Source organism: Nyctibius grandis, chromosome 2, assembly GCF_013368605.1.
Source record: "Nyctibius grandis isolate bNycGra1 chromosome 2, bNycGra1.pri, whole genome shotgun sequence".
Classification (NCBI taxonomy): domain Eukaryota; kingdom Metazoa; phylum Chordata; class Aves; order Nyctibiiformes; family Nyctibiidae; genus Nyctibius; species Nyctibius grandis.
In genome coordinates, this window is record NC_090659.1 from 51,403,402 (window position 1) to 51,428,999 (window position 25,598).

At 42.0% G+C, this 25,598-nt stretch overlaps 2 protein-coding genes across 2 annotated transcripts in view; both read right to left on the reverse strand.

Annotated features, from left to right (window-relative positions):
• Positions 1 to 11,503, reverse strand: part of CRACDL (CRACD like) — a 73,627-nt gene extending 62,124 nt beyond the window's left edge. Inside the window, 1 exon segment of the mRNA XM_068395289.1 lies at positions 11,296 to 11,503. Coding sequence (XP_068251390.1) covers positions 11,296 to 11,503 — 208 coding nt within the window.
• Positions 11,504 to 20,892: 9,389 nt separating this feature from the next.
• Positions 20,893 to 25,598, reverse strand: part of TSGA10 (testis specific 10) — a gene marked incomplete at its 5' end in the record, with an annotated part of 29,967 nt that continues 25,261 nt past the window's right edge. The window contains 1 exon segment of the mRNA XM_068395290.1: positions 20,893 to 21,031. Within this exon segment, the coding sequence (XP_068251391.1) occupies positions 20,893 to 21,031 (139 nt within the window).

A 25,598-nucleotide genomic window follows, 5' to 3' on the forward strand; every position in this document is an offset into this window, starting at 1 on the left:
GCTACTCTGTGTTCTCAAATGCCTGTGCAAAAGCAGAAGCAACAGCAGCAGACCCACTTTCAGGTCGGTTTTGTTGATTTCTTTGACAGCTGTGGCAAGAATTAATAATGGCAAATCTGTCAAAAGAAGCTAGTGAGCCGGTTCTACAGCCATGAGGCCACACACAGGACGACAGCTACGCACCACACCGACCAGTGGGACCCAACATTCGCAGGAGCTGTGCTAGAAGGCCCCCCTCTCCTGTGCTGAACTCCGTCAACCTTTCACAGGAGCCAGTAATCCTCCTCACTGTATTCTGTAGCCCAGCTTACCAGACATGTCACCTTCACACCATCACGGCACCCAACATGGCACTCCTTCGGACACATGTACAGGGGAAGCAGGTACCTGTGAAATTCTGTCCAGCAGATAGAAGAGCAGATTTCCTGGAGTCCCTTAGGCTTCTCAGCTGATTGCAGGATGTGCCACGGTTTCTCAAAACTAATCAGTTGTTTCTGAGAAACATGAAACTTATGAGGAGAATGTGTCAATTCATTCACAATATACGCTCCTCTACAAATATGTAACACAGATTGGAACTGACATTTAAGATGACCCACACCCTATATAAGCCTCACAAAAACTGCCTAGTTATTCACTTTTCCAGCTTGGCAAACTAAGCCTCCATACTCAGTGTCAAGCTAAAACATTTGTTAAAATAATTCTTGGCTTCCTTCCACTCCAAACAAATTCATCAGGCAGATATTTCAACTCCTTTTTGACTCAAGCAAGCAGAAGTAGGGAGGTACAAAAGTAGAGGTATAAAAGCCTTCGTTAGCTAGAATATGATTTTTTTTTGTACACCTTTTTCTTCCACATAAAGATAATGGAAGGTTTCGGCTATTTTTGAGGTCACTGTCTCCAATTAAGAGTAATGTATGAGCTTTAAACAAATCAGACAACCGTGGAACAATTTTAATCCCTGAATGAATAAATCCCTTGGGGGACCTGGCTGCAGAGAAATCAATGGGCAATTCTATTAAGCCTTAACAGCAAATAAGGCACAATCTGGCTTCTACAATGAACCTCAAAGCCATAAATCCTGTCATAAGAATTTATCAGATTCGTGTGATCAGTCATCAGTGTACAGAGCCCGATTATACCCAGAATGTCTTCTGCTTACAGCAGCTGTTGGAACAGCATTGTGCTAGATCATCTTTGGGTTAGGGGCTATAATCCTATGGGGAAAAACAAAACAGTAGTAAGCATTAACTGGGTGAATATTTATTTGTTCCAGGGAACTCCTACCCTTATCAGCACCCTGCTGCCCACTGACCCTACGCCTAGCTCAGAAGCTTTAAGAGAACTGTCAGCTGTGACTGTGAGAAGCTCGGCATTTGCTCCCACAGCCTTTCACAGCAACATATAAGTGACCTCTCCTGCCCTACAGACTGGAAGTGTTCTCTAACTGTGGGATCAAACACAAATATACATATGGTGCTATAAAAATACACCACAGGCTGGCACAGAAAATAGAACTGTGCTTTAAAAAAAAAAAATCATCAAAACAGAAGAGGCAATTTCCCCTCCCACTCAATATAACTAAACCCTCACCTACTGACATCTCTCAGGGTAAGGACAAAATCACTTTGCTTGATGTGGTTGCTACAGCCTAGCCCATATCTCGGCACGTCTGTGGTATGCCTCAGGATGCATCTGTTCTTGTAAATGAAACGATCTCAGGACCGTCCTATGGCACTGGAGCCAATGGCTTGAAACCAGACTGCCAAACTCACACAGTCCTTGGAAGAGGGTGATTACATCCACACTGCTTGTTGAACACTATCACCAGCCCATCTAACCAGGACTGTGTCCAGGGCTGTTCTAACAGCCCAAGAACATAGGTGCTGAGTGACAGCCTGAATCAGGAAGGTTCCCTGTGCTGTTCAGTAATACAGACGCATCTTCCCTATCCAGCCACCCAAAACTGTTCAGATCTGGGGCACATCCAAGGTGCATGACAGCTGCCTCTTGGCTTGCAGAACCAAATTTCCTTTCCTTGAAACCAAGGAACCATGTGAACAAGGAAAGAGGGTGAAAATAACACACATACAGCTACTGCCCAGACAGAGTTCTGATACAGACATGGCATGCCCAGTGCTCAGGCACTCGGAAGTACCCACTCCGAGCATCCACTGTTTAGATATATAGTTCTAGAGAGCCAAGTTTTCAGAGCCATTAAATGCTTAAAGATAGACATGGGAGCTATCACCTCTTGCAATGAATAGGAATCATTAGCTGATAAGATGTACAGTGGGATTTTCAGGTTAGGTGCCTCAATCCTCTTGCAGTTGACTGGAATTATATCCCTGAAGATGTTAAAAGCCTCCGTGTAAGAGAGATGCCTCTGTTATCCCTCGGCACCCAAGTACAATGTCTCTAATCCATTTTGCTGGCTTAGGAAAGAAAGAAATACAGAAGTAATACTACAAGTGTTTTCCTCCTCCTCCTGAGTAAATAAAAAATATCACCTGCATATTTCAGCTCTGAGGTCTTGCTTCAAGTCTATCTCTGAGCAAACAAATTGAAGTCCTGTGGGAGCTGCTGAGGTAAATTTCAGCATTGCCTGGTAGCGTGAGACACAAGACAGACAGAAATAGTTAAGTAGTTTAATTCACACTGGTTTGGCATTCTCTCAAAGGGGTTTTGCGGGAGTAATTAAAAAAGGGAACCTGAAATCATTAGAAAGAACAAATAATTTTCACAGTGACACTTCACTTTTTTCTCCAGCATCCTTTCACTGATGCATGTTATCCATAACTCTGTGATCTGTGCAATCAATTAAAAACACTAATATACAGTTATCACCTCACTTTAAAAAACTAAACTAGTAAAGAATCACAGTACTCTTTATCAGTCGGTTCAGCAGCAATTAGATAAGCTGGCTTTACAGCCTGCAGCATACTTTCTTCCTACTTTCATCTCACAGAAAGACATCAGAAAGAGATAGGCCATAAGAAAAAAAATCACACATATTGTCTACCATAGCTCCCATTATTTTCAGTCAAATAACCTTTGAGACAACTACATATTTGAAGTGAATATTTGAGAGCAGTAAACTGGACAGTATCTTCTTATAAAGCAGGTTGGTGAGGAACAAGAAACCCATGGACCAGATACAGCCTGTGACTTTACTTCGGAGATTTTGGGGCTGAGTGATTTTGGGAAGATACATCTGGATGAGAAAGTAAGTGAACCTGTGCCCTGCCAAATGGGTCTGACAGTTCTCCATGGGATGTGGAAAAAAATCTTCCCATTTCTGCTATAAAGCAATTAGCACACTGTGAGAAAACGATAGCACACATTGACACAAGATAATACGCCACATTAACTGTTCCCATAAACCTTAATGGTAAGTAGGAGGGACAGAAGTAAAAAATGTTACCCTCCTTACTGTAACAAGGGCCGCCTTTTTTCAAAAATAACTTGGATGCATTCGTGTTTGGAAGCCAAATTTAAGATACCTGAAATAGGATCCATTTTCATAACCTGTTGAGCACTCCTCTGTTAAAAAAAATAAGCCTTTAGAGTCCATCTACCTTCAGAGTCCCAAAGACACTAGCCACCTAGGGAAGTTCAGAACACTTCACTCAAATAAACTAACTTGTCTTTGTTCAAAAGCTCCTTTCCAAAATCCTGGGAGAATACTGCTGATGCAGATAGCATTTTCTTTTTCATGCTGGGATTATGTGCCAGAGTAGCAAAATCCAGCTACACTGCTGGCCTGAATAGACCAAGCAGATGCCGAGACGAAGGATCTCTGCATGTTCGTTCATGCTTACAAAACTGAGAACACACAGACCTAAGAGACTGATTGACCTGTTTTAACTGTTTGCTCAAATGGTAATCAACTCCAACAAGTTTCTCATCTGCTCTTCAGATTCACACTCTTTTGTACGTTTGTTCACGACAGGCGGTTGAAGGAACTAAGGACTGTTCTGTTTGGCTAAAGACATCAAGTAAACTCTATTTTATTATGATGCTGCCACCTATAGTCTTTCTGAACACCACACTAGCCCTGCACAGTTTTGATTTCCATTTAAATTTATAGAAATTACATTGTTTATCCTTTGACAAAACCCTCAACATAGACTCCCCGCCCCCCTCTCCCTCCCCCTCCCCCCCCCCGCCAAGAAACGTGAAATAAAAGGTTTGGAGGGGACAATCTTTTGTCATCTTTCCTCTGTGATTTCCAGCCCCAAATCTTCCCAGTTTTGCCTGCTCTGATGTTCTCTGATGAAGACTTTGCTGTCAGCAGGTCTGAGAACAACAGATGCCTCTGAGGTGCTTACCAAACTAGCATGAGCGGTTACTTCCAAATAACAGAGAGCAAGCCTGAGCACACTCCATGCCCACCCTACAGTGTGGAAGACAGGGATGGAAACCAAACATAAAGTTTCTGTGAGACCAAATGGAGAACTCTCACCAGCTACTCCTATACGTACTTCATTTGTTCTCTACTTCTGTACACTGAGTACCACTCAACAGTGACATTAATTTTCATCCTCTCCCAATGTTTTTCTGTAAAACAGGGTTTTTTTAAGCTAACATATTATTAAGCAAAAAAAAGGATCTCGATGAGACCAGACTTGTATGCCTTTTTGCTGCAGAGCAGTACACAAAGTGACATAAATTTGGAATCTATCCGCTTTGTAGTCTTACAAGCAGAGACCTAAGCCATATGGATGTTTTGCACAGCATTCCCAGCTATGAAACTGTCAACTCAGTGGTGATACATTAATCACTATACCAACTCAGAAGGCCTGTAGCTACAGAAATCAGCAGTTCATTCTTCTTCTAGGAGTGGAGGTGGTTAGAAGGACAGACAGCATGTCTGTACCTCCTTAATGTCCAATTTGTCCAAGTACCCGTGCCTCTCTTGCATGTTTCCATGGTCAGCTGATGCAGTGCAGCCCCTGCTTCTGCCCAGACCCCTAACGCCTTGCAAAAAAAATAGCAATACTGATTCCAGCATTAAGGAAAGAATGTCACAACTGTAAGATTTCAGGAGTTACTAATTTTGATGGCATACAGTGCCCTTTTATCTACATATCTGAGTCCTTCTTTAAGCTCCATGTTATATATATATATATATTGTATTTATAGCTTTTCTTCAGTTCTAGAATATTTTCCATTAAGAATAAAAGAAATCTAATCAAGTGTAGGATCAAATAAAACCCATAACTCTAAAATACAGGCAGCTGATAGCATTGTATTAGACAATGAGTTAGAAGATGAAGCTGTTCCTTTGTTATCCTATTTTTCTTTAAATAGCAGAGTTGCCGAAGCTGATGTGATAAAAGAAGAATGACATGGAGAAAGAGGAACTGGGTAATCTTCCCATCTGGCTTATCACTTTTCAATACAAAGGGGTAAAACTGCAACTTGCCTCCCCTGCCCAGTACCTTCATGTGCTACAGATAAAAAAAAAAACAAAGCACACTGAGTTTTTAGCTTTTCAGGGAGGCAATATTAAACAACACCATTCAAAATAAATTGACTTTCAAAAAAAAACCAACCCCAAACTCTTTTTCTGTTTAAAAAAGCAGAGCTATTGTATATTTTTATCCATAGATTATAATACACTGTTTATGGAGACTTTAGCTTAGCGGTGCGTGCTGAAGCACTTTTTATAACTCTGTGTATGCTCAAGAGTGTGTCTTCCTTGTAAATTCAGACTTGCACATCATACCTAAAGCCATAAGGGTAGTCATAAAAGAAAAAGCTGTACTTCACTACAGTCAAGATGTTTTCCTTGGAAGTGTCTTTTCAAAGCTACTTCCGTCTTAGCTTAGCAACAGACTTCATCAGAAACCCAACTGGTAGAGGACACCATCAAAAGTATGTACCACCTTGTACACACATGGGTTTCCCATACTCCCAGGGCTGACTGATGAAGTCTGCTCTGAAGCAGCTGAGAGCATGGAGAAACACGGGCCTGAGAATTCTGCGAAACAAAAGGTACTGGAAGAAATACCAAAGAAATCAGTGTCCTGTTTTATCTCATTGTCTTGGAACATCAACAGACAGGCTAAAAACCTGTTTGCCCTAAGTAAATACTCTTGTAATTACACTTCACTATACTCTTTCAAGGTCACGAAGAGTCAATGGTGACAAGCTGCTAACAAATCCTACTGTCTCTCTTATACCTGTTTTGACGCATATTTCTCAAAGTCATCAATTCAATTTTCCTCTTGAATTATTTCAAAAATTGACAGAATTTAAGGCATCACCAAGGCATACAGCAAAACTTGCTCCCACAGTACCTTTCAAACATGCTCTACACAGGTAGATACACCATCTGCTGTTTAAAGGGCTTTAAGACAGTTTTCTTTTAGTTAAATTCCTACAACTACTGGATAAGCTACTACCGCCAAGAGGAATTTTGTTGGCTTCAGCTGAGGCTATACAGAATATGGGCACCAGAAGTAGCGGGACTTGCAAAAGGTATGAACACAATAAAATGTTACCCTTGAAATCAAGACAATGATTATTTGAATCTCAGCTTCATTAATAACATCGCTGCTGATTGTTTTTGCAGAAACATCTACTAATATATTTATGCTGTACTCCCAGACTGCTGTCTGTATTTTCCCAGGTGCTGACAGACCCAATTACTTGTTTTTGAACTGCTAAGGCTTTTAGTTTCACCACGTTATAATTCATCAAACAGATGTAGGCATTTTACACTCAGAATTCTACAACGCACAATGTTCACACTTTATAGGCACTGAAAATTAAAGTACTCCAGAATTACTGTACTGATTGCATTGTTCGCTTTTATATTTTATTTTAAAATGTTCCATTTTAAACATATTTCAGAGCAGCCAAAGACCCCCTTGCCTCTTACATTGCACTTTGTTTTATCCACATCTACCGGCAAAATGTTAATCTGATACTGAATTAGAAAGATCTTTCCGTCAATCAGAACACACTATGAGATCACACACATTTAATGAGTATATCTTAGCTCAGCCCTCTTCATGGGGAGTGATGGAGTGAGAGAGGCTGCAATACTACACTGAGAAGATGCTGGGCAGGGACTTGTGCCAGTATTGGCTGGTTCAAAAACATAAACTGAGAGGACCCGACCTTATCACACCCAAAGCTGAAGGATGGAGAAACATAACTTTGAGGGAATTCTGCTGACTTTAGGATGAGTAGCAATCTACAGAAATGCTTCGGTACAGATAAAGCCATCTTCCTTAAGGGACAATTTTGTCCATGAATGGATACTTCACTATAACAAAATGAGTAACTAAATGATCTCCTTCCCTGACCTTTTTGCACAGCCTCTCTTTTCTCTTTAATAATGCAGAACCATAAATCTCAGTAAGAGAAGACTATGTACTTAATACCTTGGACACATTACATTTTAGTGGTTTATGATTGAATTTCCATCTCTCCTGTGATTGTTAACTCTCTTTCAGAGTATGCAGAGCTGGGAGATGAAGTAGGTTTTTCTATATGAGTGTGTTACAATCCTGGCATGTACAGCCTTCATTTTACTGCCCTCCAACAAAGATTTCCATGTTCAAATGGATGTCCTTCAGTATTCTGGACTGATACAAACCAGACACATTCAATTCATCACCACCTACAGTCTCAGAAAGGCACTTTTAGGCATCTGAAAACATATATTAATTGTGCATTGCTGGATCTATACTACATTTAATGAGCCAAAGCCAGTGCTTGCTGTTCAGAAGCAAGACCTCAGAGGGTGAGATAACTGATGCGCTCTAGCTGTGCAAGGCACTGGACAAGAGATCTGTGACACTAGTAAAAACAGACTTAGGAGACACCTTTTCCTTCTGCACAGTGAGTGCTCTGCAGGGTCCCTATACACAACGTGGTTTAGTTATAGTGCCCCAGTCAGAGACTGGTTGTGCTGGCAACGCACATCTGAAACCAAGCGTGGAACGGCCGGATGCTCTATGAGGCAATGGCCATTTATTAAATGTTCACACAAACACAGGGAGAACTTGTCTCTGCATCATTAAACATCGATGATTTCACTTTGGTCCTGCTGAATCTGAAATGAAGCTTTGCTACTGCAATAAATATTTGCCTGAGACATTTCCATAATTTAATCATATTTTCAGTCCCTCGGTAACAGTTCAGTGCCAGTCCCTGCTATCATGGAGCTCTTTCTTTGCTCCTCTTTGGTACTCTTCCATCGTGACTATAAATACCGAATCTGCCAGCCAAGTAACTTACAGCAGTTAATGCCCTTCACGAAGGGATATAGCAGAAGATGTCAGTACAGCTACCGGTCGCACGTGAGCGGGGCCCTTTCTCTGGAGATCTCAGTGGCAGGCAGAAGGCACTCATATTCCTAGAATCATAGAATGGTTTGGGTTGGAAGGGACCTTAAAGATCGTCTAGTTCCAACCCCCCTGCCACAGGCAGGGACACCTTTCCACTAGAGCAGGTTGTTCCAAACCTCATCCAACCTGGCCTTGAACACTGCCAGGGAGGGGGCAGCCACAACTTCTCGGGGCAACCTGTGCCAGTGTCTCACCACCCTCACAGTGAAGAATTTCTTCCTAATACCTAATCTAAATCTACCCTCTTTCAGTTTAAAACCGTTCCCCCTCATCCTGTCACTACATGCCCTTGGAAAAAGCCCCTCTGTGCACTACATTAGAAGTAACACTATGGCAGCAAAGTTACTGCACAGGTTACATTTTTTTCCCCAAGAGAAGAATCAGATTATACATCCACAAGCATACTTCATGGTAAAGAAAACATTTTTAATTAAAAACACAGTAGAAGTAAAGTTCACAAGGTCATTATGTAAGCAAAGAAACAAGACCATCTACTGCCTATAAACTCTGACGTCTGTACATAGACAAATTAATTACCCATCACTACAACTACAGAAAGTTCCTACTTCATCACTGGATCGAGGTAAATGCACCTGCTCTCTTTCCTTTAATGTTAAGCCAACTCCTACCATGAAACTGCCTTCTTTCAATGATTAAAGAGCTACAAGGCAAGTGCCAGTAATGATGTTAGATTTTTTCCTTCTGTAATCTAATCTTTGCCCTGTAGAAACTGCTGATGAGAGCTCGCTTCCACTTAAAATTTACATAAAAACAATCCATATCATGTTGCATGGAAAAGGACTGGTGCCCCAGTGTTTATTGGCACGGCGATACGAGGAATGAGAAATTACTCTGGTGCAAAAATTATATGCAGCCTTGTATCAGCATCAAACAGGCTTTGATGCATGGTTACTATTTTTGGAAGCGAATGATATGTGAGTGATAAAGCAAATGAACTTTTTAACGATGACAAATACAGGAGAATATGCAGCACTGAGTAGAGAACATGACGTCCAGCTGAAGAAAGATTTATGAGAGCTAATTATGGTACGTTAGATTTATAATGGAAAAACAGGAGAAGAGGAAAAACTTCTGGAAGATCTTGTGTGTGTCAACTTGGAATAACAATTTACTTTCAGACAAAGGATGTAATGTGTAGTCCACTGCATGCTTCTAGCTGATATTTATACTGCTTTGGTATTTATATGCATATAAAGCCTAAGACATGCATGATTTTATGCAAATTACAGAATCCCAGAATCACAGAATCAATCAGGTTGGAAGAGACCTCTGGGATCATCGACTCCAACCAGTGCCCTGACACCACCCTGTCAACTAGACCATGGCACTAAGTGCCATGTCCAGTTTTTTCTTAAACACATCCAGAGATGGTGACTCCACCACCTCCCTGGGCAGCCCGTTCCAATGTCTAATAACCCTTTCTGAAAAGAAATTCTTCTAATGTCCAACCTGAACCTCCCCTGGCAAAGCTCGAGGCTATGTCCTCTTGTCCTATCACTAGTTGCCTGCGAGAAGAGGCCAACTCCCCCTTCACTACAACCTCCCTTCAGGTAGTTGTAGACTGCAATAAGGTCACCTCTGAGCCTCCTCTTCTCCAGGCTAAACAACCCCAGCTCCCTCAGCCGTTCCTCAATTAAATAAAATTAAACTAGCTATAGAAAAATGTACATTTTTAACTAGCATGAAAATATGCAAATAATCAGTGTTTATATTGGTATTAAATATATGGGGTTTTTTTCAGTTAATCATTTGGCAAAATTGGCCGGATGTCTTCACAAGTAAAATTTCATTGCAATCTTAAAATTTTTTTAATTGAAGAGATTCCCATACAGTGACCTAAGATCTATCAACGGCAATTAAAATTCAATACACTTTATTGAATATTTGTCAATAGAAGCTAATAATATAATAATGAGAAAAAATTACTCGTGCTATTTCAGGTCTCGTGTCCAAAAATATATTAAAGAGGGGAAGAAGTCGTAACGTTTAGGGAGAATTTCAGACCACCAGATCAGTTAACGTTTTGCGAGACATTTGAGGAAGGGGAGAGGGAAAGGCCCGGCCTTTGTGGGCAAGGAAACCCGCCCGCCAGCTGAACTCGGCCTTCCCGCGGGGCGCTGGGCCGGTGGGAGCCCAAGCCTGTTCACACCTTGGATAAACCTCGAAACCCCGATCGCGAAGGAGCCTTTTGTGCACATGGAAACCGGCGCCCGTGTCTTCCCGCTATGCGCCTTCGGCCCCTCAATTAAACGCCTATTTTGATTCGGTTTAAGCGTCTCCCTTCGCTACTCTCTGAAAAACACGCCCCGCAGAACACAACGGGAACCAGCGGCCTTCCCGGCCGCCCTGCGCTTCCCGCGCCCTCGGGTGCCCCCGGCCTGGCGGGCGGGCGCGGCGGTGGCCGCCAGCCTCCCCACCCCTCGGGGCACCGCTCCGCCGCCAGCCGCCACGACGGCTCCAACGCCAGCGCGCCGCCACCTCGGCCCGACGCCCGGCAAGAGCAACCCGGCGTGCGGGGACACCGTCGCCCCTCTGCACCGCTCCCGGCGGGCTGAGGCAGGCGGTGAAGTCCCGGCGGGGGCGGGGCTGAGAGGAAGGGGGATCCCGGCGGGCGGGCTGAGGCGGGGGGGGGGGCAGCGGGGGGCCCCGCGGGCGGGCTGAAAGGCAGGCAGACCCCGCGGGCGCCCGGCTCTGCCGCCTGCTCGCACTTCCCCGACCAAGCCCGAAGCAAACGGCCCGCAGCGAGTCTGCCCCCGGCAGCGCCCACCTTTGGGCATCTGCCGCCGCTTCCGGGCACGTTTCCTCGCCTCCCACCCCGCGAGGCCGCCAGTAAGAGGGAGCGGCGGGGCCGCCGAGACCTCCCAGCGCTCCGCGGCGACGTGCTTGCCTGGGACTCGGGGAGACTAACTTACACGCTGCCGGCGGCGGGGCTCCGTGAGGGGCTCCGCGCTGCCTTCAGTCACCTGCGACCCGTGCGAGGAGCGAGGCGGCAGCTCTCCGCCGCCAGCCGCGGCGCAGCCCGGGACACCGGCAGCCCGCAGGCGGCAGGAGAGCGGTGCCCGCGGCTGGCAGCGCCCGGGAGGCGATGGGGAGCGAGTCAGGCGGCACCGGCCCATCCGAGCGCGCCGCGCCAGAGCCGCTGACCTGCAGGCACCTGCCCGCAGCCCTGCCTCACTCCTCCCCGGAGGGCCCGGCAGCCACCTGCGGCGCAGGACCCGCCCGCAGCCGCGGGGCCAAAGGCGAGGCAAGGCGGCAGCGCTGCCCGGGCGGCGGGCGGGGTGCGGCGCTCAGGTAAAGGGCACGGCAGCCAACGCAGCCCAGGCCCCCGCCTCGGGCCGGCGTTGGGAAGAGACCGGCCGCGGCCCGGTCCCTGAGGTACGCGGGGCTGAGGAGGAGAGAGCAGACCAGCAATCGTAAAAGAGCTATTTCACCGCTGGCGCATTCTGCCTTGGCTTTTCTTTGTCCTTCGCCTGCCCTCAGTGGTTTAAGGTAACAACTGGCCCTCTCCAGGTTTTTTCTCAAGTGAGTTAAAGACTGTTGGAGTTGGCGGGGTGATTGCAGCACGTAGCTACAGTCAGTAGGTACATCTGGTAAAAGCAGGTCAGACCCAAATTAAACATCAGTCAAGATCCTTACAGGGGTATCAGAGTGAAAGGCTCTAGCTGAAGTTGCTTGCAGCTGTGAATGGTAGTACATTTGGATATTTAAATAGAATATTTGAAGCTTAGTTTTCATGCAAGAGGCAAGAAAGGAAGGCTGGAAGAATTGGCTGGAAGAGTTGACAAAAATAGCATCGACGGAGTAGTTTCCCACTTCAGCATCTGTTTCAATAAATTCCTCTCAGACTTGTGAGTTCTCGTTTTCAGCATAAGCACGTTTTTGTCTCTGTAACAAGTCTCTCTGGTGTAAAGCCAGTGAGTCTCAGGACAGCAGTTTTGCAAGACAATACAAGTGTTGCCTGAAAAAAATAACAAACACCACACTACATTGCTTCGCAGTCCAAGGTAAAAGTGTTAGAATGAAAACTGCTATGGGGCTTGCTTGTTTCTTAGGGCAGTAGTAAGGGGAGCAGAAATGAAAATGGAAAACTGGTGCATGCTCAGTCTTAGAATGAAATTATTTCAACATTACTTCTAGAGCAGCCACTGTGGGTCAAAAAAAATCAATTATAGGGTTTATTTCTGTTAAGTAGCATTGTTTTAAAAATGCATATGCTATTCTGGCAACAGTAATTTTATAAAATATTACAGTGTGCAGGAAAGACATACCCTTGTGTAAAGCAAATCTGAGAAGCACATTGTTCTGCTGCTAGGTTGCACTGCAGCTCTGACAACAAAGAAGTTTTCTACTTTGTGTACTCTATATAATTGCTTGGGTGTAGGCTGCATTCAAGATAAAAAGTGTGTTTGTTCTTCTCCCACCTCAGGAAATAAAACCACTGAAAAGACAGTGTACATGAGAAGCACAAGCTAGGTAACTTAAAACTAAGCTTGGACTTTTGCATCTGCTGAAATAAATGATTAAACTGCTCCATGGATTTTAATAAATGTCAAATGTGGGACAGCCTAGAGAAAAATCAAATTGCAATATATTAGGGAGTCAGGTCAAAAAAATCCATTGGATAGAAACATCATTTCAGGCCATGTCTTATACGTAGTGTTTTAATGGTGAGCAAACTTTGTTTCTTCAAACTTTATTAATAAAAAATGTGATCAATGTCATGAAATGAGGGTGTATGTTTTGACATAATCTAAGTCAAGTCACATGAAAATTTTATCCATCTTATCAAGCTATTTGTCTTCTGTATAGGAAGTGTCAAAAATGTAAAACCAACTGTGAAATATCTTTCCACGTGTTCAGATAACTGTGTATGTTAATGCCACAACAGCTATGCATGATTCATTCATCTTCATTTCTCATACTCCCTCTGCTGGAAATTGATATGAAGGTTCAGTGGATCAGAGGAAAGATCATTAAGAGTGCAAGATACATTAAAAAAAACCCCTCTTGCTTCTTTTATGAAAAGATCACACTTTTTTACAGACACCCCAGTCTGTATCAGTAAATGAACTTGTATTCCTTGTTTCAAGGCTGTTCATACTGAAATCACTAAGACTTGGAAAGAGGAGCTAATGCAAATAAACTAGTTAAATATTACATATATACTAAATTTATATGCATTCTGTTGTATCATTTAAGATCATCTAATATCAAAGTCAGAGTAAATAAATACACAAAAGCAAGCGAGTAACAGAGCTGCTAAAGTATATGTGATGCTGATAGCCATGTGGCTCTCGAATACTCTACAGCCTACACTGATACCAACTGGATTAGTTGCTCTCAGAAGAAAGGAAGGGGACAAACTACAAAACTCTGCTCTAGTACTACCAGAGAGTACCCTACACCCATGAGCGTTCTTCCTGGTCAAAAACTAAAACCACTTGCTTTAACATTGACAGCAGAATCTTAACTCCGATTACATGTTGCTAAAGTTCCAAGCTTTATTAGTGGCTGAAAGAAAAAAAATCTGGTTTGAGTGGAAATAGCAGGATAAATCGCACAGATACATGGATCCAAATGCTGCTGAAAGGTTGCTTGCATAGATTTTACAAAAAGCAGTGAAATACTTCTACCCAGCCACACACAATGAATTCTTCCTCCTTGGTAGGACTATACCAGTAATGGAGATACTGTTCTGCATGCATAGTAGCTCCTGTTTCTTCTAGGATGAAGAAAAAGAGACTAAGGAGTGAGGATACCAGAGGCACTGAATTTTTTCCAATACAAACCCTGTAAACCAGTTAGGCTCAAGTAAAATACCTCCTGATTAATGGTGACAGTTCCCGTGGCCATGGGTAAGCAAAATCAGTTGGAAACAACTCCATAACCAGTGGCTAGAAATTAGAAGAATATTGCTGCAGAAGAGCATGAATACTTTTTAAAATACTATAGGATTCTTTGCTATGCAAACCAGATAATTTTAGATCATCACACAGTAGCTGAGGACAAGTTTAACATGCTCTTGTTTCATATAAAACCACAAATCATATTTGCAGGTTTGCATATGTAAAAATAGGTAGTAAAAGGCAATTAAAAATGTATCAAAATCAAGTATAGCATTGTTCACAGTTACAAATAAGTGTCACAAATGCAAACAAAATGATAAATAGATTTTTGGTGTCTGTTTATTTCCAACCAAAATTCTGTAATAAGCAACAACAGGAGAATGTTTTTACTCATGATTGTTGTTACCATGAGTAACCCACATTATAAGGAAATGGCTACTATCACAAAGTGTGTAACACATTTCAGTTTGGACATATTCAATAGTACTTCCTGGTTTTTGAAAAAAATTAAGGTGTGTTACAGATTAGAGTTTGCAACCAAAAGTAAAGAACTGCAAATATACTCTGAGCTCATTATCTGTCTTTACTTAAGGATGAAGCAAAGTTTCATATTCAGCAATGGTCCAAAGGTTTTTAGAATGTGCTATTGGAGCAGTACATACAATTCCCAACCAACAAACACTGTTCAAGTCCTCTTAGGCTATTACTACAGACATTGCCAACAAGCAGCTTTTTTTGTTAAACTAAAAGGTATTATTTGCAAAATTCAGCAAATTCAGTTAATTCCTTCATTTTTTCTTTCATTTTCTGACTTTGCATTAGGTCAGATGTAGGGGAGAAGTTTCCACTAAATTGATATTGCGCTCTGAATATACTCACTATTTTTTTAACCATCAATAATTACATAGCAACTAACTGCTGTCAGAAGTCACTTGAAGTCTATATCCCATCAGCACTGACATAAGTTCCTTTGACCCCATCCATGACCTGACAATCCCTTTGCAATTTGCCTGCAGAAAAACAGGGTTCTCATTTCCGTAATGTTTTCTAAACAACAGCTAACCCTAATAATAAAGGCTATTACTTTAACAGAGTACTCTACAAAAAGCAAGTTTATTACATCTTGATATTTATAATCTCATATTCCCTTAATCCTCTCTACTTAAGAGAAGAATTTTAAAGTTCAAATTGCTTAAGACATGGGCCTCTGCACAGTATATCTGCTCCCAAAAAGAACTCAGTTTTATCTATTTTATGTTTATCTAATCTCTCCTCCTCATCTTCTAAATGATAGGCTATTAGTTTTATAGACTAAGATCACATTTCTCAAACTTTTTTGTGGTCATCTTCTAAAAAATCAATAAGGCAATATGATTGCAAAACAACGGCTTTCTCATCTTCTGGGATCATGAGATGATCAACTTCTCTCATCTGGGAAAAGTGTACAATATGCCTTTTAATAACTGCATAATGTGGAAATGGTTAATATCATTATGTGTGATCCTACAGTCTTTATTCCTTGCAAGTAGTCTCATTAACACTGGTGCCTGCTGAGATGACTTCTGTGGCTGTCCGTCAAATAAAGAATGAAGAATCAGGATGTACAAATTAAAATCAAGTCACCTGTACTGAAAAATATTGTTGCTCTTATGGAAGATAATCCTAGAATTTATGTTACAGGTATATATTTTACTTTTTTTTTTACATTATTCATCAAAATACTTTTACAGGCTTTTTAAGGCTACTTGTTCCTAAAAAGCAACATAGAATCATAGCTACAGCTCGTATCAACAGGTTTTAAATGGCAGTTAGGAGCATTCATATGGGTTATGCTGTCTTTAGTCATTACTCAAATATGAATGTTAATGTTTAGTAGTCAGGTTATCACAAACCAAATTCATATGAAGGAACATACGTGTGAGATGTACGTTTAGACCATTATCATGACCCACGTGCCTTTGCTTTCAAAAATAAACTGGAGACCTCTATTAAAATTATTTTATGAAGATAGCAAGAAGGATGCATCTATTTAAAAAATGGATAATTTAAATGAATTGAACAGGAATTACTTCTCTATTTCCAAATACATAAGTATAGATTTCCCACATGATTTATAGGAGATAATTTTACATTTTCTCTTGCATTTCATAGAATCACAGAATGGTTTGGGTTGGAAGGGACCTTAAAGATCATCTAGTTCCAACCTCCCTGCCACAGGCAGGGACACCTTTCCACTAGACCAGGTTGCTCCAAGCCCCATCCAACCTGGCCTTGAACACTGCCAGGGAGGGGAATTTAAAGTGTAAGAATACAGAACATAGACAAATGTTATAAAGTGCAGAAATTCTGAGCAAGCCAATAACTATCACCAAACAGTACTCACTCATATTAAAGAACTCTAAGTAGCAACTTCATGCAGTTTTAATAAAATTCTTAGACTTTGAACACACTTCCAGTATGTATGGAAACATGCAAAAAAAATATGTATCTTCATAGATGGGTATCGAAACACTGGTATCTGCTAGCACTACTATCTTATTTATCCAAATTAATGTCAGTCAGGTTTGAAGGGGGGGCAGGAAAAACCCCAACTCCTCCTATCTTGAGATGGCACAGCATTCTCTCAAGCATAATACTCACATAGTTCAGCAAAAATACATCCAAATCATAACAGCTGACTACAGACACCTTTTCCCCCATAAAGTTTCACATTGTTATTTTCCTTCTTTTTTTTCAGTTATATATGCACACTTTCAAAACAAAAGCACACTGTCAGAAAGTCAATGGAACTTGCATTTTTTTTCTGTTTACTGTGATGGGCCATCTCACACAGTAACACAAGAGCTGGGAGAAGGGTGGGCGAGGAAGCTATCTAGACTGATTTCTTCATCTAAGAGTGATGAAAAACCTGTGCAAGCATTTGTGAAATAGATTTAATGAAATTTAGCATTCAGCAGGGCAAAAAGAGAAGTCTCTGGGGAGACCTTATAGCAGCCTTCCAGTACCTGAAGGGGGCCTACAGGAAAGCTGGAGAGGGACTTTTTACAAGGGCAAGTAGTGATAGGACGAGGGGGAATGGTTTTAAACTGAAAGAGGGTAGATTTAGATTAGATCTGAGGAAGAAATTCTTTACAGTGAGGGTAGTGAGACACTGGCACAGGTTGCCCAGAGAAGTTGTGTCTGCCCCCTCCCTGGCAGTGTTTAAGGACAGATTGAAATGAGGCTTTGAGCAACCTGGTCTAGTGGAAAGGTGTCCCTGTCCATGGCAGGGGGGTTGGAACTAGATGATCTTTACGGTCCCTTCCAACCCAAACCATTCTATTATATGATTCTAAATGATAATCAAATGAGCATTAAACGTGAACTCTAACTCTCCAGATGGTGTGCAGAGTCTTCACAAGCCATTGTGAATATACCATTGTAAGTCCTTGAAACGAGAATTCCTAGAAAGAAATTTAATTTGTTTCACGTTCAGTGAATATAGAAATATATTCTGATGTTTCCATGTGCAAAATTTTAAGAATTTGATTCTGAAAGCACTTTGAGCAGGCTTCCCAGTCTCTTCAACAGTCAATCCAGATCATTTGAAGGATTAGATTGTATTGTACAAAAGTGCTATAATGCTCTTTGAAGTGAAAGGCAAACTTTGGACTCCTATCACTTAAGGAAATCAGACAGAAAAGGTCTTTTCCACAAGGTCTGCAAGACAAACTACAAGACATATCCTTTTCACTTTACTGAAACAATGAGTCTGGTGCAATAAAGACAGAGAGAAAGATGGAAGAATCCTGTCCAATTTACTTCTGATATCACACTCTCAATAAAATAAAAAGGTGACTGCCTGTCACATGTCCCATCACAGTCTGTCTGCTAAAATAGCACCAAAACACTGGAGAGGAGGAAGGGTATTAACGGTGATTCCAGCACCGCTATCTCAGTATACTTCATGTACTGCAGAGTCAGATATCAGCTGTGGAAGAAGCCTCTCTACCAATGAGTAGTTGTGTTTCAATCCCTGGTAACTTGTCTTCAAGCAACTGAAAAATGAAATTTCACCTCCTGGAGGACTATTTGTAGTAGTATTCTGGTTTAAATCCAACAAGAACGTACACCTAGACCATGTTTCATCAATTCCCCATATATCTGTTTTAAAAGTCTTAATTCTGTGATTCTGCTGATGATCACACCCAAATATCTGCATTAATATTATTGCTTTTACTCTCAGGCCATATTTTACATGGTTTTTTCTTTCGTTCTGGTCTCAATGAATTTTCCTGAATCTTTCTAGAGTTAGCTGGGAGGGAAATGAGTTCATTCATAAACATTTCAGACATTTCTACTATTCTGTCTTTTTCTTGATACAGACTCTAAGTTCTTGATATAAAGTTTATCAAGAACTTTAGTATTCTGGACATTAGAGCACTCACCCAGACATAGGTAAATCAAATATAAATCACTTAAAGCAGACAGATCCAGATTCAGATCTCTGCTCTATCTATCTCAGGAGAGCCTTATCAAATAGGCTGTTGGCTGTTTTATGGCTACTGTATCTGTATCACTACCCTACACAAACCTGATAAATTCTTTCCAGATATGCTTTTAAAACATAGCACAGACTGCCAAAGTTTCAGTTTTTATTGCACAGGTTTTTTTTTTAATGAAAACAATCCCAAACCATTTAGTATAAATAAATGAGTAAGTCAGTGTGGAGCAACCTAGTTCTTCCCACTTAGCCAAAAAAGTATAACAAAGAGCTGGATGAGGAAAAAAGTTATGAATTATATTAGTATCTTGAGCACTGAAAAATGGAAAATAATTCAGCAGAAAAAAAATCAAGTTCATTTGCACTCAAAAGCTACATTGATTTAATTGAGAAAGATTTAGCTTAAACCAGCTGAAGATTTTAAGCAAACAAAGTATTTATACCTGGCTCACATATTTAATTTTTAGTCCTTACTTAAACTCGTTGTTCCCTAGGAATGTGCAAAAGCCACATAAAGCCAGCCAGGAGAAAAAAAACCAAACAAACAAACAAAAAACAAACAAACAAACAAAAAACCCCCACAAAACCCCAAAAGCAAACAAGAAAGGAGATGAATTCATAACCTAGTTTGTAGAAGATTAGTCTTGATTTGGTATTTAGCCAGAAGTTTACTAATTAGAAAGGAATTCTATCACCCTAAAAAGGGAGCGATACAAATAGAAAAAGCACCATAACCATTAGTATCAGTGTGACGACTACATGGATTGATCCTTCTTTTCTTTTATGATATCAAAAATAGAAGAAAGTGTTATGATAATTAAAAGTAAATTAAACCATTCCAAATGATACAATGCTTATTTCAACAAATTTAAGAGGTATGCCATACTTGGACGAAGGAGGAGTGGACACAGTTCTATCAGAGGAATGAAGATTCCCTGTACTTGCTATCAAGGACTGGCAATAGCTACAAAACCACTGTCTTGCACAGCTGTGTTTTCTACTAAGTGCACCAGAATCAGCTCACTGACCCAAGGAAACTTGTCTCATATTCTTAGGACCTATGTACTTAGAGGAGCCTTTGAGAACAAAGACTGAGTTAGCCTCTTCTCCCAGGCAACTAGCAATAGGACAAGAGGACATAGCCTCAAGCTTCGCCAGGGGAGGTTCAGGTTGGACATTAGGAAGCATTTCTTCTCAGAAAGGGTCATTAGACATTGGAATGGGCTGCCCAGGGAGGTCGTAGAGTCAGCATCTCTGGATGTGTTTAAGAAAAGACTGGACATGGCACTTAGTGCCATGGTCTAGCTGACATGGTCGTGTCAGGGCAATGGTTGGAGCCGATGATCCCAGAGGTCTCTTCCAACCTGATTGATTCTGTGATTCTGTGATTCTGTGATTCTGTAATCAAGTGCCAAAGGTAATAATCTCAGCTAACAAAGTATTAACAAGATTCATCTTGGAAGTACATAACCACCTCAAAAGCAGAAATTATTTCCTGCAAGTCATTAATTGAGACTTTTCCCCCCCTCAACTGGCAAGTTTTTTTAATGCATGCTGCCATCAATCTACCAAAATAAGTGTGATGCAAGAAACATGCAGCTACCAAATAGGAAACTAAGCTGAGACTGAAACCAACAGGGGAGTAGCTGCATAGTGTGGAGGCTCCATTTCACTGATCGTTAAAAGGAAAGCTGGGCTTGCTCCTCTTCAGGGTTAGAAATATTTGAAGACTTTTAGAATGCATTTGTGTTTCTTGTAAAAAATGCTCATATATAGAGTAAAAACTATTCTGAAAACTACTCAAAGAAGAAAGGCTGGAGAGTGAAGAGCTTTTATGCAGGAAAAATGAAAATATTTACATCTGCACCTGCACAAAATGGTGGCAAGTCAAGTAGAGATGTTCTGTAGCATTATTTCTATTGCTCTTCGAAGAATTTATGACTATAGCATCCTAGTGCAAGTAGTTGCTATTAACCATACAGTTTTGATACCGCTCAATAAAACAAAATAAAAGGAGCATCATCAAAAGATTGTGGTCCTGAATCTTCTTCTAACTTTTCTTGGAGCAATGTATTTCCATGAAGTTCAGTCAGTGTTTCAACAAGAAATATCAGAGTTCATCCTTTTATTATTTTTCCCCCCCTCAGTGTTTGGAACTTAAATGTTGTTGAACCACTTATCCTTCCAGGGGCCAGTCCAGAGACCAATCAGGAGATCGATGATGGGAATGTTCAGGTGATGATGTTCTTAACGTAGAGCTTAACTGATATGAGATTGTACGATTCTGGCGTCGAAGCTCCTGTACAGCACATTCCCTAAATAAACATCATTTTACAGTGAGACAAAGCACTGTTCAAAAATCATCAAAATCATCTCATAGTCATTATCATCTTTTCTTTTCTATTTAAGGTTGTCAGCTGTTTTATTTTAAAAGGAGATGTGGTGTTCACCATATACTTCTCTGAAAGACAGATTAGTGACTCTCTCTGTATTACGCCCTTACTCAGATTTAGTTCTACATATCCATGTCTCTACTTTCCCTAAAAGACAGAAGCTAGCCGTGGTTGCTGCAGGTTAAACTCTCAAAATTGTAAAAACCTCCAGGGAGGAAAAGCCTAATTTTAAGGTTATTCCAAGTCTGCAACATAAGGACAATCACATTAATATCATTGCTGATTTTAGTAAGAACAGTGTTGCTTGTGGTATTCTTGTGCTATTTGAGTTGGCAAGGGCAGTGGACTAGAGTCCACCTGAAGCGCCCTGAAACTGATGGATATTTAGGAGATCACAGAATCACAGAATCAATCAGATTGGAAGAGACCTCAGGGATCATCGAGTCCAACCATTGCCCTGACACCACCCTGTCAACTAGACCATGGCACTAAGTGCCATGTCCAGTCTTTTCTTAAACACATCCAGAGATGGTGACTCCACCACCTCCCTGGGCAGCCCGTTCCAATGTCTAATAACCCTTTCTGTAAAGAAATTCTTCCTAATGTCCAACCTGAACCTCCCCTGGCGAAGCTTGAGGCTGTGCCCTCTTGTCCTATTGCTAGTTGCCTGGGAGAAGAGGCCAACTCCCACTTCACTACAACCTCCCTTCAGGTAGTTGTAGACTGCAATAAGGTCACCTCTGAGCCTCCTCTTCTCCAGGCTAAACAACCCCAGCTCCCTCAGCTGTTCCTCGTAGGTCAGACCCTCCAGACCCTTCACCAGCTTGGTCGCCCTCCTCTGGACTCGCTCCAACACCTCAACATCTTTCTTGAAGTGCGGGGCCCAGAACTGGACACAGTATTCAAGATGCGGCCTCACCAGTGCCGAGTACACAGGGACGATCACTTCCCTAGACCGGCTGGCTACACTATTCCTAATAGAGGCCAGGATGCCATTGGCCTTCTTGGCCACCTGGGCACACTGCTGGCTCATGTTTAGCCCGCTGTCGATCAGCACCCCCAGGTCTCTTTCCACCAGGCCGCTTTCTAACCACTCTTCCCCCAGCCTGTAGCGCTGCATGGGGTTGTTGTGGCCGAAGTGTAAGACCCGGCACTTGTTCTTGTTGAACCGCATGCCGTTGGTCTCGGCCCATCTATCTAACCTGTCCAGATCCCTCTGTAGGGCCTTCCTACCCTCCAGCAGATCGACACTCCCACCCAGCTTGGTGTCATCTGCAAATTTGCTGAGGGTGCACTCAATCCCTACATCTAGATCATCTATAAAGATATTGAACAGCACCGGCCCCAGAACTGAGCCCTGCGGAACACCGCTAGTGACCGGCCGCCAGTTGGACTTTGCCCCATTCACCACCACTCTCTGGGCTCGGCCATCCAGCCAGTTTTTAACCCATTTAAGAGTCCACCCATCCAAGCCCCGGGCAGCCAGTTTGTCTAGGAGGATGCTGTGGGAGACAGTGTCGAATGCCTTACTGAAGTCTAGATAGACTACATCCACAGCCCTGCCCTCATCTACTAAGCGGGTCACTTGGTCATAGAAGGAGACCAGGTTGGTCGAGCAGGACCTGCCTTTCATGAATCCATGTTGGCTGGCCCCGATGCCCCGACTGTCCTGCATGTGCCGTGTAATGGCACTCAGGATGATCTGTTCCATCACCTTGCCTGGCACCGAGGTCAGGCTGACAGGCCTATAGTTCCCTGGATCGTACTTCTGACCCTTCTTGTAGATGGGCGTTGGAAGGGCTAGGCTCCTCAGAGGGAAAGTTGTAAAATGGTAGTCTAGTCATTTTGACTGCAAGGGGTAGGGTCTGGATACTGGATCAATCCATAACTCCTGCATCTGGGTGTACAGGGAGGAAGTACCTAGGATTGGGTAATACATTGGAAAATTTTGGAGGTACATACTCATCTGGGATCCTGGTTTCAGGCTGCCAATTGTTTACATAAGGAGAATCTAGTCTGGGTTGGATTGGGAAACTACTAGGAAGGGTGGCTACAGCAACCCCTGTGTTTCAGTGTAGAGCCCCAGTAAAACCTGGACAATGGTTCATGATAAATGAATGGGTGCTTTGGAAGGATAGCACTGACAAGACTGGAAAAAAGTACTCCAAGTTGCCCAAAACCTTGCAAATGAAGGTATAACAAGGACTGCCTATATGGTATTGAACTGGAACTGACCGTGGTGTGACTTAGCCAGTACCACAGACCTACCTATGGAGTGGACCACTGAAGCAGATCACCAAAACCTGCAGGAGAGCAATCAGATCCAGCACAGCCCATGGAGCTGAATCTACAGGCAAGAAAAGGGCTCTCTCCACCAGCAGGAGCCCAGTGAAGCAGTAACAGTCTTCCATCTAGCTACCAACATCCCACAGTCTTGTGCCCAGGGAGGTATCATATGCACTGTAAAGACTACAGAACCAGACTTTCTATGTTGACTGCTAGTCTTACTAGCATTATTGCTTTTAAGGGCTTTACTATGCACATGCTGTACTGTCTTTAATTGTCAAGATGGTGCTGGCAATGGTGGGAAGTCAGAGTGCAGCTGCTTGCACCTCTCACAGGTAACATTGCCCTGTAGAATATCAAGTTTGGTATGAATGTAGCAAAACTGGGACCAATAGGGAAAAGTAACTATGGGCAAGTTTTTTATTTGGGAGGAGACTGGGGCAGAGAAAGGTAGGTACAAAGGCAGGAAAAAGGAGGGTCAAGAAAGATCAAAAAAGATATGCAAGTCACGTACTTGGGGCTGTCCAGGGGTGACTGACATTCAGTCCCAGTGCTTGGTCACCACAGCCAGAACAGGACAATAAACCAAACCTGTTATTTCCACATGAGTCCAAACTGCTTCTGCAGTCAGGAGGATGGGAGGGATGGGGAGGTGCTTTTCCTGACGGGTAAAGAAAAACACAGATAGATGGATTAAGCCTCCTGGTATCACTGTGTTGGTGCTCATTCAAGGCCTGACAGTGTTGGCACTTCTGCCTCCTAATTTCAGGCATTATTTCATTCTGCACCAAGGCAGTAAATCAATACAACTACCTAAGTCGGTGTTAGAACAAGGATATCATCTACCCACTTGTTTAAACCGACAACAAAAAAAACCCAGTCAGTACTGACATCTGCTGCTTCCATTATATACTATCATGATACTGACTTTAAGGATAGTATTTTTCCTCTCAGGCTAATTTTCTGGTTTTCACTTGCCAGTACCAGAAAAATAGATTGACTCTAAGAAGTCAACTTGGAGCTTTAATCCCTTTCCCTGCAAGCAAGAGAGATTGATACCTGCTCTTGTAAAGCATGACTTTCTGAGGAAAAACAGAAAAGAAATAAAATTGTTGTAACCTTTGTGGAACATTGAAGGGACACTGTTTAGATTTTATGAAAAACCAAAAAAAAAAAAAAAAAAAAAGAAAAAAGCTCTAGCCTTTCAAAGCCAGCTAAATTTAATGTCAGTCTCAGATTTTTATATGAGAACATTTCAGTCTTTGCTATCTAAGATTTCTGCATATTGTTTTGCAACTGACTTACACACTGCATAATGGAACCTAGCTTTGTTCTTTCCAAAACAGTTCAGATAATTATGTTTGTAATTCTCTTGAAGTAGAAAAGAAATTATCTTCTAGAATGACAACTGACAATCTTTGCCTCAGCATAGGCTCACTCTACTATTCGTTTTGCTAACCAACCGTAAACTAAGTGTTGATATTATTGCAACTATAAACAACCACATGAGTAACAAATTATCCTTAACTAGGAGAAGAGGTTAAGTATGGAGGCTGATTCAACTTTCTGCCAATGAACACTTCAAGAAGAAACACTTGCAGTCCCTACCAGGGAGCACCCATACACCATGAGATGGATGCACTCACAGGGGGTGTAGAGAAACAACAGCCTGAAAAAGATGCAGTTTCTTTTGAAACAAAGGTACTCCTGTATTAGCATACAGTCTGGCTCATTCTATGTAGCTGAAGAAGCACAAATGACGCCACCTTTTAAACTGACTTGCACATCTAACCCAAAAGTTTAATTTAGCAGGTTTTGCCATGACTTCAGGGTAAAGGAGAATCCAACTTGAAATTGAAACATACACTGAGACATTTAAAAAATCCATCTTTAAAAGACATATATCCACCAGGTATAGAGATGCCCCCTCCAAAACCCTCATCCTTACTTATGAGAGAACAGAGTATCAACAAAATAATTTACTACAATTAAACAAGACACCTGATTCTCAAACCTGTGCTATAATCACATCACTCTGCTTCTTTTAGCCATCTCTTTTACATACCCAAAATAATGCCCAACACTGTAATACTTTATCCTCAACACATCCATGAAATAGAGAAGTACTGTTGTTTCACAAATAAGAAAACTGTTTAAGACACCAAGACTATGTAGATAAAATAACTCATGAAGCGGGCCAGGG